The 13,219-nt window shown below is 35.8% G+C and overlaps 1 protein-coding gene across 1 annotated transcript in view; it reads left to right on the top strand.

Annotated features, from left to right (window-relative positions):
* Positions 1–12,035, top strand: part of Chc (clathrin heavy chain) — a 496,589-nt gene extending 484,554 nt beyond the window's left edge. The window contains exon 30 of the mRNA XM_090369802.1: positions 10,701–12,035. Coding sequence (XP_090225928.1) covers positions 10,701–10,804 — 104 coding nt within the window. The 3' untranslated portion in view covers positions 10,805–12,035. The remainder of the gene's footprint in view (positions 1–10,700) is intronic.
* Positions 12,036–13,219: the final 1,184 nt, after the last annotated feature.

Genomic DNA, 13,219 nt, shown 5'->3' with positions numbered 1-13,219 from the left:
CAATCTTTCTTCCATAATGAAAGTTGTGTCTTCTCAATCTTTGACTCCAAATCTTGCCAAGCTGGTTGCAGGTAAACAGAGTCAAGTGTCTGGCAAAAAGGCCTAGATTACCTAATTTCATGTATATTCCTTCTTTAAAATATTCTATTATATGGAATAAACTTGCTTTTCATTATTCGTTCTGTTGTTTATTCAGACTTATTTCCTTTCACTTAGTTATTAGTGCATTCTCATCTGCAAGTACCAATCAGCAATGGCAAGGTTTTGTAGGTTGTGTGGCCCGCATGAGGTACACTAATATGGGAATTGGCCTGTGGCCCAAATGAGTTTGACAGCCCTGGTATAAGACAACAGTCAGGCCATGCATTGAGTACTGCTTACAGGACTTGGAGGCCAAATTTTAGGAAGGATGTAGAGTTGGTAGAACGAGTACAGAGAAGGGCAACAAGATTGAGGGGAACGAAGGGGTGCTCTTGCCAAGAAAGGCTTAGATTCTGCAAAATTGCAATGTCCGGAGAGTAGGCACTTGCAAGGTAATCTGATTCAGGTGTATAAGGCTTTGAATGGGTTGAGCAGGTTCATCTGATGGGATTCTTCCTCTTGCTTAAATTACAAACCTGAGGGGGCATAAATTCAAATCGAGGAAAGGAAAAACAGTTGTAGAATAGATATGCAGAAATTTGCCTTTAGTCAGCAGGTAGGTGATTGTGGGAACAAACCTCCATCTGTCATTGTGGAAGTTGATAGCTTAAATAAATTCAAGGAAGAACTGGATAAACTTTTAGAGCGAATGGTTGTGTGAAATGGGAATGGGTTTTTTTGGCTGAGATGTATTATAAGCTTGCTTTATTGCATCAAATGCCTCTACTAATGCTAATATTGACATTAATCTGCTTCCAATAGACAAAACATTATCTTGAATGAAATCTGTTAAAAAAAATTATGCTGATTTTAAATTTTAAAATTTTACAACTTATCCTAAAATTCATTTTCTGCTACATACCTTTTCCATAGATATTTCCATGGCCGTTCTTCTGAAAAGTATATCTGTAATTCTATTTCTTCTATTCTAGTCAGAACTAGTCAATGTCTATTCACTGTTGACCTAGATACTTGCAGAACTTTTCCTCATTCATTACTTTCTTTCTTTGAACCAACCTTCCCATGTATTTACAGATAATCATATCACTTTCTTGTATACAGTAAACCCCCGCTATTCACGGGGTTTATGTTCCTGAGAAATGCCGCGAATACCGAAAACGCGAATACTGAGTTATGGCTCCCATAGTAATAAAGGGGTTTCGTTCCAAAGTATGAAATATATAAAAAAAACTAGTCTAATATTTTGTCTATGTATGTACAGTCGGTCCTCGTATAACATGTGTTTACATTACACGAATTCGATCATACACGATTTATAAATAGGGGAATTATATCTTATATAACACGAACCGAATTCGCTTTAGCACGATTCGCCTTTGTGTTTACAAGAAATGGCAGTTGAACACAGAATCACGCCAACCGAACGCAACACGATAGGAATGAAGAGAAGATTCTGGAAATGTATTTATGTTTTTTATATCAGTGAAGGGGAAACACATATCAGCATAATAACGTAAAAACCAAAAGAATTCCAGCTATCGATATAATCGCAAATGCAATTAGATGGAGTTTACTACTAGTTTATAACAGATTCCACTAGCAGAAACGCAACTGGAAATTGTTTTATGGAAATAATGTGCTTTAGTAAAATGTGAGGTGTTTAATAGTGTATCTTGGCCTTTACGGTGTTGTTTATTCAGTTGTTACACGGGCGCAGCTTTGTTTATGTGTATCAAGCGTGCCTCCTCGTTTTGTAATTGCGCTTTATTTCCTAAAAATTAGTAAAATACTTAAAAGGTGTGAAAAGGAAGCATCCTGGCGAAGACACTGCAGATTCAGAGAGAGAAAAAAAAAAAAAAGCAATATCGATAAACAGAGGCGGACTGGGTCAAAAATTCTTACCCGGGAAAATTTATAGTGGCCTCATACTATGGTTTATGGCCAAAATCACACCGGCCTCCGGCCCACCGGGATTTCCCGGGTAAGGCTTATGGCCAGTCCGCCTCTGTCGATAGAGAAAAAATATGAAATTGTGAAACGCTTTGAGCAAAATGAAAGACCATGTGATATTGCACGTGCTACAGACCGAAATGAGGCAACGCCGAGAATTAGAAAGAAGGCAGAGAAAATAAAAACAACTTTGATAGCAGGAACAACACAAAGTGTAATTAAAATCCATTAGATTAAGACACAAAGAATTGGAAGAGATGGAATGGCTGTCATCTGTTTGGATAGAAAATCAAACAAAAAACAAGTTTGCTTACGATAGAAGCAAAAGCATTAGCAATATTTTATTACGTAATAGTCGTAATAAAATACGTAAGCATTTTATTACGACTTACGTATTATAATTTATACTTACGTATTATAAAATACGTAAGTATTTTATTGCGACTATTTTATTTAATATAATAAATTTTTTACTATTTTATTAATAAATTTTTTATTATTTAAATAAATAATAAAAAATATTTATTTTTTATTATTTATTATATTATAATAAAAAAATATTATAATATTATTTTTTATTACGTATTTTAATCGTTATAAAATACGTAACGTATTTTATAACGATTAAAATTACCCGATTATTTATTGTGTTTGGTAATGTTTTGGTTCTAAATGTGTGTTCAATCTTGGGTTATCGGCACCTAACCCCACTTTTCCCATAGGGCCTGTTGTTTATATTGCACGATTTTGCATTGCACGAGGGTTTCTAGGAACACAACTATCGTGCTATACGAGGACAGACTGTATTATATGTACCTTCATAATATGATTATGTGCATAGACAATACATAGTGAAATGCAAGCATAAGGCATCGAAATGAAAATAAGAAACAATTTAATATTAAATGTAATATTTATTAGAAATTTCAAACAAATCTTTCAATCCAGCACTTTTGCTATAGCTAAAAAACTTATCCCGCCAGTGCTATCACCAGTTTCGCTAAAGTGTTGATAAAGGAGTTTTGCCTTTTCACGAATGATGAGTGAACTTAAGGGAATTTTATTTTGAGTTCGGTCTTCTATCCACAGATTTAAAGCTTTTTCCAATTTTTTCTAATTTAACATCACGAGTTACAGAGCAAATTTTTTAAACAATTAGCGCGTTTTCATGGACACTACGGCAGATTTTTTCTTCTGATTTCTTGATTGATCGTACCGTTGACTCATTGATTTTATAATGTTTTGTCACTGAGGAGACACTTTCACCATTAGAAATTTTATCCAATAACTCAATTTTATTCGCTAATGTCATCACCTTCTTTGATCTTTTCACATTTCCCTTGTTATTCATATTTTTGTACGGGTTAGAAAGAAATTGTCCACAATAAAGTTACTTTCTTCCATTAACACACTCAAACGTCTGTTTTACCAATTTATAAGCATATAAATTAAAAGCAAACGACGAAACCTTCCATGACAAGCGCATAACGCACACTGAACAAGGATTAGCGAGAAACATCCACGCTTGCGATTTTGTCACCCCCCCCACCCACTGAGTGCTGTTTTGACAAGGAAAGATAATTTTGGACATGCCCATGTTTTTTTATGGCGGAAAATGTTCACGGCACTTTAAAATTCACATTTTTTTTTTTTTAGGTTTCATTTTATATTAAATCAGCGTCCACGAATACGCGAAACTGCAAATAGCGGGGGTTTACTGTACTCTAATACCACTACGACTAAATAAGAATCCACACAATCTGAAAATTGAAGTGGCATTTAAATATACCTGCTTAAAATAAAGATATAAAATGTGCAATTCTGGCTTGTAATATTTTAAATTATGCATTTGTATTAAAATGCCAGTTTACTTTTATATTGTGTGGACTCATAATTATTTATTTAGTCAAAGTGGCATCAAGGTATACAAGAAAGTGATATGGTTGTTATTGCTGATTGATGCAAGAGTTCTTTCATTAGAAATTTTCTTGTAATTACAATCTACAGGAATTATAATCAGTTGTCAGCTATTGAGTTGTCTCAAGTTTTGTCCACAGTTTGGACATATGTCTCAAGCATATGTCCAAACTGTGTTACTGTTAAGACAATAGTGCCCCCAGAAGTAGACAGACAAACAATGCAGAGTAGCCTGCTTTTTTAAACTTTTCAATACCTGTGTTAAAATAGTACCCTCTTCTATTAATCAACAGATTTTTTTCTTTCACACCATTGATACATTTTGATTTTATACATATTCACTGTTAGATAGTATGAACCAGAGCTGTAATGCTTAATACAAGACAAAACATAATGCCAATAGCTTTCTTTCTTTTTGCAAGCAAAGTTCATACATTTTATGAATCTTCATTATGTTTTATTAGTTAAGAGGTTGTAAGTATGTTTTCATGGTTGTTATTTAGTATTCTGTAATAATAATAATAATATGGTAAAATGCTTACTATATTTCTTTCATTGTTGTTTTGTTCAGATTTTCCAAACTGGTTTATTCTGTTTGCTTATGACTAGTGCTGAGTTTACAAAATAGGTACACATCCAATACTAAAATATATGCAGTACAGAAATATTAAGTATTTGATGACTACCTGACATTTTTTTCAATAAAATGTCAAGTATTAATCGTAGATAAATAATTTGAAAACTACAATATGTGTATGGAGGATGATGAAAGAAGAACAAAGATTACTAAAATTGTTGGATGTATAAACTGGTTAGTTGTGTTTTGAAAGCTCCTTGGAGCAGAATTTATTTCTTTGGTCATGGTACAGCAGTTCTTATGGTAATAGATGCAGTACTTGTATGATGTCTTTAACTATTTTTACAGACCCATTTGGGCTGGGGAAGTTCCACGACTGGAGAACTCCCCAGAGTACAAGCTCTATCTCTACAAATGAGTGTCAAATGGTGAGCCACTCTAATGCTAGGGGAGAGGAGGATGTAAAGAATATTTTGATAATTAATCAAGTGAAATAGAAGATAATGCATTTTATGGTGATTATAACATGGATACAGAAGAGGGAATCACTCAGATGATTTCCCTCTGAACCTGAAATATGAAATTACAACAAAAAAAAAGAAAAAAAAAAAAAAAAAACCACCTCTTTGCATCCCAATTTTTACCATGTGATGTTCTTACATTACCATTCAGGATTAAAAAGGATTAGCATTAGTAGAGGCATATGATGCAAGAAAACAAGCTTATGCAGCATCAGCCAGAAAAAAAAAAAAAAAAAACTTACTCTTCACCCCTCCGTTCGTTCGAAATACCTGTCCAGCTGAGCCTTAAATTTATTTAGGCTATCAACTTCCACAACAAGGGATGGAAGTCTGTTCCATCAACCAACTACCCGCTGGCTAAAGGCAAATTTCCGCACATCTATCCTACATCTGTCTTTCCTCAATTTGAATTTATGCCCTCTCAGGTGATTATTCTGAGCAAGAGGCAGAATCCCATCAGCATTGAGCATGCTCAAACCATTCAAGGCTTTATACACCTCTATCAGATCACCTCACCGGTGCCTAGTCTCCAGACACTGTAATTTGCAAAACTTAAGCCTTTCTTCGTAAGAGCAACCCCTTGTTGCCCTTCTCTGTACTCGTTCCGGCAGCTCTACATCCTTCTTGAAATGAGGCCTCCAGACCTGTATACAGTACTCAAGGTGTGGCCTGACCATTGCCTTATACAAGGGAATAATCACCTCCTTATCCCTGCTAGAAATATTCCTGTATATCATTGATAAGGCACCATGAGATACTCTTGCAGCCCGTCTGCAAGAGTATCTCAGAGAACTTCATATCTGCCTGCACAATTACCCCCAGGTCCTTTCATTCTCTACCACTGCCAGTGTAGTACCACAGAGTTGGTACGTTGCTCTGGGGTTGCTGTTTCCCATATGTGTAGTACTTTACATTTGTCAATGTTAAACTTCATTTGCCACCTCTCAGCCCATCTGCTCAACCTTTCCAGATCCTGTTGCAGCAGCAGCATAGCATCAGTAGTGTCCTTAGCAACCCTGCAAACTTTGACATTAAGCTTGATATACCATCATCAACATTATTTATAAATACAGAAAACAATAATGGACCCAACACTGAACCCTGAGGGATTCCACTAATAACATTAGTCCACGATGAGCAGCGTCCATTGATTACCACTCTGTCTTCTCCCCCTCAACCACCCCTTTATCCATAGCAGCAATTTGCCTCCAATGCCACACTGCTCTAATTTGTGCAGCAGTCTTCCATGTGCAACAGTATCAAAAGCCTTTCTAAGATCCAAGTATATCAAAGTTATTCCCTGCATCCAGTTCTTTTGTGACTGCATCATAGTATCCAATCAAATTGGTCAGGCAAGACTTCCCCTTAACAAAACCATGCTGTGTCCGAGCTATAACTGATGTCTTGTCTAGATGATCCTGCAGTGCTTCTTTAACCAGTGCCTCCATTAATGTTCCTGGAACAGAAGTTAAACTCACAGGTCTATAATTATTTGTGTCAGCCTTTGATCCTCCTTTGTGAATTTGGGTTACATTTGCACATCTCCAGTCTGTGGGTACCTCCCCTGAGTCCAAGGAAGCTCTCATAATTATGGCTAAGGGTTTGCTTACTTCCTTTGCTGCCTCCTTTAATATAACTGGATAGATCCCATCCACCCCAGGTGCCTTTCTTGTGTTTATCTTCAACAATTTCTCCTCCATTTTACTCTGTTATTACAAGATTATCTAGCTTACTGCCAGAGTTGAATACACCTCTGGTATTCCCCTTGCTGAATAACTCCTCATGTTTGAATGTCGATGCAAAATATTCATTTAGTTTGTTAGCTACCTGAGCAGGATCATCAACAGTTGAACCGTCGATATCAAGTGGACCAGTCTGATTCATCCCCTTCCTTCTAGAGGTTACATAAGAAAAAGATGTCTTTGCTGTTTTTCTTTGCATCCTTTGCCAAAGATTTCTCTTAATCTGCCTTCGCCTGCCTAACCTCCTTTGTAACTTGGTTACAGATCAACTTATATCTATCATAGGCTTAGGTGTCAAATGTTAATTTATATGTATCCCAAGCATTTTTCTTCTCTGCCCTATGTCTCATTAGTTCATCTGACATCCATTTAGGCCTAAACCTTGAACAATATTTCTTAGTTGGTATGTAAAGCCTAGTAGCTTCCAAGATAAGTTCTTTGAATGCTTCCCATTTTGAATTTGCTGTTGGTAACATCATCAGTTGGGCCCACTGTATAGAATTTAAATACTGTGTCAGACCATCGTAGTCGCCTTTACGAAAGCAATAACCCTTCCCTTTACCCCTGATGGTAGTTACCTCTTTGAGTAAATCCCACTTCAGCACACTGTGATCACTGCCACCTAGTGGTTCCTCTATCTGCAGATTCTTAATGCATGAAGAATCACTACTGATAATCAAATCAAGAGTATTACTCCCTCTAGTTGCCTCCCGAACATGCTGATGTAGAAAACAATCATCCAATAAATCTAGAAAAGCCTTGCTAGTGTGTGAGTGACCAACCCACAAATTCCAGTCAATATCTGGGAAATTAAAATCCCCCATTCTAAGACTCTCTGATTTACTGGCCCACTATTTCCCTGTACAGTTTCTTATTATACTCATCAGAGTCATTAGGCCTATAGCACACTCCTACTCTCAATTTTGATCTCCCAGTGCTTATGTCACACCAAACTGACTCAACACTGCACTGTCCCACGATGTCGACTGGCTTCACTTCCTTGGATTTTGTGTTTCTTAACTAATAGCATAACCCCTCCTCCCTTCCTATGCTGTCTGCCCTTTCTGTAGACATACTCCCCAAATTCCAGTTCTGCATTCCCTATATCTGTGTGACACCACATCTCTGATATCCCAACAATATCCGCCTTTGATGCTTTGAGCAATATCTCAAATTCATCAAATTTATTTACCGAACTCCTAGAATTGGTGTACACGCAAGTATACATGCACCTGTTCTTTTTCTTAGCTAGCCTAACACAACCCATGTGTTTACTTGTACCGCAATGACTCCCAGCAGTCTCTGAAATATCCTGCATCTTGTTTTCCAGGCTTCTGCTCATTCCAATAGAAGCAGTGCAAGAATCACTTCCACCTCTGCCATTGGCTACTGTTAATCTATTAGTCCTTGTATCCCCCCCTAAGCTAGCAGTTTTCCAACCCACCTAACACTGCCTCGATAGCAGCAGCAAATATTCTTGCACCCTTTCTATTTAAGTCTATCCCATCCCTGTATAAGCAGTCCCTTCTGTTAACAAGTACAGACCAGGCTGAAAAAAAAATTCTACCCCTTGAGCCTTGCACAATCTTTCCAAGGCCGAATTGATCGACAAGGCTCTCATTATATACTCCCTCCTATCGTGTCTTGGCAGAATTGCAGACAAATTCAACCCTAATTCACTGCTTTTTTTCAACAGTGACCTGTATTTGTTAAGTAATTCTGCCGGTCTCCTACTCTTTGCTAGAAAGTAAGGATTAAGAAACATTGCCATAATATATATTTGGAATGGTTTATTGCATTACATGCACTATTCCTGGAAATGGCTTTCAGTAGTCCTACTACTTATTCTACTTAATGAACTACTTATTCCAATTATAGTCCATCAGGGTGTTCATCAAATCCCTGGCCATAACTTCTGACTAAGTGGATTTTCTGCTTGTCATCTGTTTGAAAACATTCTCAGTTTGAACCTTGGCAGTTATGAGGAAATTAACTTTTTATGTGAGTTATAGTTTCAAACCAATGCAGCCCCTCGGATGCCGAGTTTTTGATTTTTCATTCTTCAACTAGACACATTGGCCTTAAAACATATCTAGCGAATGGAGCACACCAAAACCACCTGGCCCAAATTGCATTAGCACTAATCTTAAGCAGTTTGGCTTTGTTGATTTTTTTTTTTTTTTTAAATCTGCTTCCAAGCACTACAGGGTTGTTAAAATTAAAGTATCTCTATGTAGAGGGCTCTGGAGTGAGTTCTAAGGCTCTTACTGAAGAGAAATTCCGATAACAGGTACAATAAAGAATGCGCTCGCCATTTTTTGGAGAAAAAAAATTAGTTACAAAATTTGTCATTGTGTGGCACATAACTATCTTAGTTACGATTATGCAAATAATTTACATTATTTGCATAATCGTAAGTTATTTCCACAGCGCCACTACTCAGCTGTACTTTACTGAATAAAAGCAAAGCAGTCTCTTCAATAGCTGCTGTAGTGCAGGCATACAGTAGATGCATTGCCTGCACTACAGCAGCAATGCCAACAACATTGCAGGAAAAGACACTATTAGTGAAGCAAAATGATTGCGAAATTTAAAGCAACAGGACATCTTGGTGTTCAACCAGGTAGAGATCGAAAACGAGTGGACTCCTCTCGTGTTGAAGATGTGGCTATGGCTCTCATGGATTTATCGAGTCAATCTCCATGTGGTAGCGCAAGTGTGCCTGCTGTTTCTCGTGAAGTGGACATGCCGTATTCCACTGTAAGGCTAGTAATGCGTCAGGTGTTGTGGTACTATCCTTACAAGATGCACATGCTAAAGCATGGTGATGCAGATATTTGTTTCACATACCACTTCAGTTTCTGTCGCGAATGACAGTGGATATCACTTGGCCATGGAACATCCTTTGGAGTGATTAAGCCCACTTCTGCTTAAATGGACAAATGAATACGCACAACTATCGCATTTGGGCAACAGAAAACCCTCGAGTTATCCAAGAGATCCCATTGCATTTTCCAAAAGTGACAGTGTAGTGTGGATTTATGGCTACGTTCATGATTGGGCCATATTTTTTTGAACAGATAATACCGACTGGACCCCACACCTGTTCCGCCACTGGACAGCGATATTATGAAATGTTGGTAAATTTTGCAATACCAGAACTGCAACAACGTGGATACCATATTCATGCAAGATGGTGCGCCAATACACCGTTGTATCCAAAGATTGCAAAGGCAACACTTTATAGACGAATGGGTCATCAGCCATTGCTTCCAGACATCTTGGCCACCCCGATCAGGTGATCGGGGTGGCCAACTTCTGGTTGTGGGGTTATGAAGAACCAGGTGTATCGGGAAGGATGTCAAACTCTGGCAGATCTGAAGGACAGCATTAGACGTCATTGTGCTGGCTATTCCAGTTGACACGTTATGTTCTGCTGTAGAAAATGCTGTTCTTCGAATGGAAACTGTTGTTGACCAAAATGGAGGGCACATCAAATAATTGTAACACTGTTCAAGTGATTTGTATTGGCCATAGCACCATATAGTGACAAATTTTGTAACTGATTATTTTTTCCAATAAATGCCAAGCACATTCTTTATTGTACCTGTTGTCCAAATTTCTCTTCAGTACGAGCCTTAGAACTCGCTCCAGAGCCCTCTACATAGGGATACTTTAATTTTAACAACCCTGTACTTTACTCCTAAAAGATTTTCTTTTAGCAATGAGTTGTGATGTTAAATATGTGAACAACTTTTTTTTATTACTTGGTGCCTTTATTTTTGGTTATGTACTGTCAGTAGTGTTCTATATCTGATTATTTGGTTTAAACTAAACAAGTTTCACACCCACACAAAAAAAAAGCCTTAATAAAAATTTTATATTTTACAGCACCAGAACCTCAGCTAATGTTGACAGCAGGTCCAGGTATGATGGGTCCAGGATACCAGCCTTATGGACAACCTATGCCTGGCTATCAGGGTTATGGAATGTAAAACTGTATATTAATTTCACCGTATCTCCTTGCCATTAGAGTGCATGTAGCCTGCAGGTACCAGGCCTAAGAAAGGAAAAAAAGTGCAGTCTACTTCAAAGACTGCATGACTGTTTTGTATATGCAGTGAAATACTTGTAATGAAAATGGTTGACTTTTGACTAGCCGTAAACTGTGAGTTTCTGCAGTCAATATTTTGTTGATAAAAACGCTTGTATGTTTTATTTGTTCTATCTATTTAATCTTGGTAACCAACATTCTTTCTGATTTTTGACCACAATCATTTGTATTTGAATAAATTTGTCATTCAAATGGAAGGTCCTGACAAAGTATACTGAGATAATTCAGATTTAATTGCATTGTGCAGGTTGACACTGGTGTTTGGTATTGTCATTGTTGCACTAGTTTGGAGAATACCATTATGAGTAGTGACCAAAATGGACCAGATTAAAGTTAAGCTTCCATTAAAAACAAATTCAGAATAATTTTTTAAGGTAAGGGGAAATTGTGACTCATCTGTAATTATCTGTCACTACAAAATAGTCATTTCCTTTGTAATAACACTGTTCATGCTGTATCTGCTCCAGAAGAAAATAATTGTAGACGTTGAAGGTCATAGTGCATACAGTTGTAGAAATTAATCTATGTACCATAAACTGTTTTGTTTCTTTTTTATTTTTTATAATTTTTATTTGATTTTGAAATCAGAAAAGTACTATTTTAATTATCAGGTAATGTTAATAGTTTGACACTATGTACTATCACTCACATTCAGCGATAATTTCTTTGGGCAACGTGGCAACAAAAGCTGCAGGGTTAAATTATAAGTAGTACAGATGCACTGTTTTAGGAAATTTAAATGCTGTATAGTATTGTTTTGTGGAGGATATTCTAGTTGACTGTTAAATGTAGAATTGGTTGTATATCATACTCAGGTGGGAAGATTTAAAAAAAAAAAAAAGTTATATATATTAGCATTCAGATGGCAATTTATAAAAATATATATATATATTTACCATGTTTGTCTGAGGATTAAGTCATAATCTAAATCACTTTCTTTCTTCCACACATCTCATTGTAACCCTAATCATTCATTTTCTGTATGAACTGTTCAGTGGTTGTCCCTAGACTTGAATGTGTTCCGATACCATGCAATGTCTTATTGGGTTAATCATTTCTTCTGGAATACCTCTCACCTGAAGATCAAATAAAGAACATTAATTAAAATTGAACTGATTCCATGCTTTTAAAGTACTTGTTTTGCCTCTTTCACATTGTTATAAGCTGAAAATATAATTTTTAATTTCTATAATATGAATTTTTATTCCTGAAGCATTAATGTGTGAATGAAATTGTTTATTCATATTTATTATCTTATTTAATTCAGTAGTAGTACTGATACTACACTGCATATTGATGACTCTTAAATATATATTTTTGTTAATAATTTTAATTTAATTTATTCCACAAAACATTTGTATGAAAGGACCCCTTTATTAGTCTTAAAAAAATTAGACAATTATCCTTTTTTTTTAATGAAGAAGTTGTTGTTGGCAAAGTTCAACCTGAGCAGGCATTTAAAACTATAGTGCAATTTGTGAATTGCATTTTGTTTCAAAACAAAAATTCGTGTTCAGTGTTATATCTGTGTGGTTTAGGAATGCTTTCATGCACAGCTACACATTCATCTGAAAATCATTAGTATCACTCTTTCGCACACTGATTTTCATTTCATCAGCATTAATTACCGTAAGAGAAGTACCTTTTTTGCAATAATAATCCAATCATTTTTCAGATGAAACCCTTAATATTTTAATTATTTTATAAAAACTGAAAGAAGTTCTCATTAATATGATGTTTGATCGTAATCATGTTGTCATGTATTTTAAAATTAGACATTTTATTTACATGTAATGTATTCAATAGTTTTTGATATTGCAATACATTCTTTTGTTATCAGTATAATATAGTTTAGAAATATGGTAAGTAATAACCTTCATAATGGGACAATTTATTACAGCTCTGCTCATCATTGTTGCTCAGGCGAACATTCTTCATTCTCATTTTCAGGGGAAATTTTCTAACTTCTCAAGCAACTGATAATTTTATCTAAACATTGGGAAAGTGTTTACAATACTCTGTATTTTTGTGGCCACTTTAATGTTCAGCTAATGTTGACTTTATCAACCATATTTCTGCTTAACATGCAGTTATTTGTTATCAAAACTGTATCAAAACATTTTTAGAACATGAAATGCATTCCTCTAAAAATGTGTAGAATTTGATTTAAAAAAAAAAAAAAAAAAAAGTGGAAGAACTATTACAGTTTTTACATGGTTTCAATAAAAATTGAATTCTTCAGTTTTTAAATTTGTCTTGGAAAGAAAACTTAAATTTCTGTAAGTAACTGTTTTAG

Source organism: Mastigoproctus giganteus, chromosome 3 (genome assembly GCF_048544385.1).
Source record: "Mastigoproctus giganteus isolate SK-2022 chromosome 3, ASM4854438v1, whole genome shotgun sequence".
NCBI classification, from domain to species: domain Eukaryota; kingdom Metazoa; phylum Arthropoda; class Arachnida; order Uropygi; family Thelyphonidae; genus Mastigoproctus; species Mastigoproctus giganteus.
This window is presented reverse-complemented; position numbering and strand designations above follow the sequence as displayed.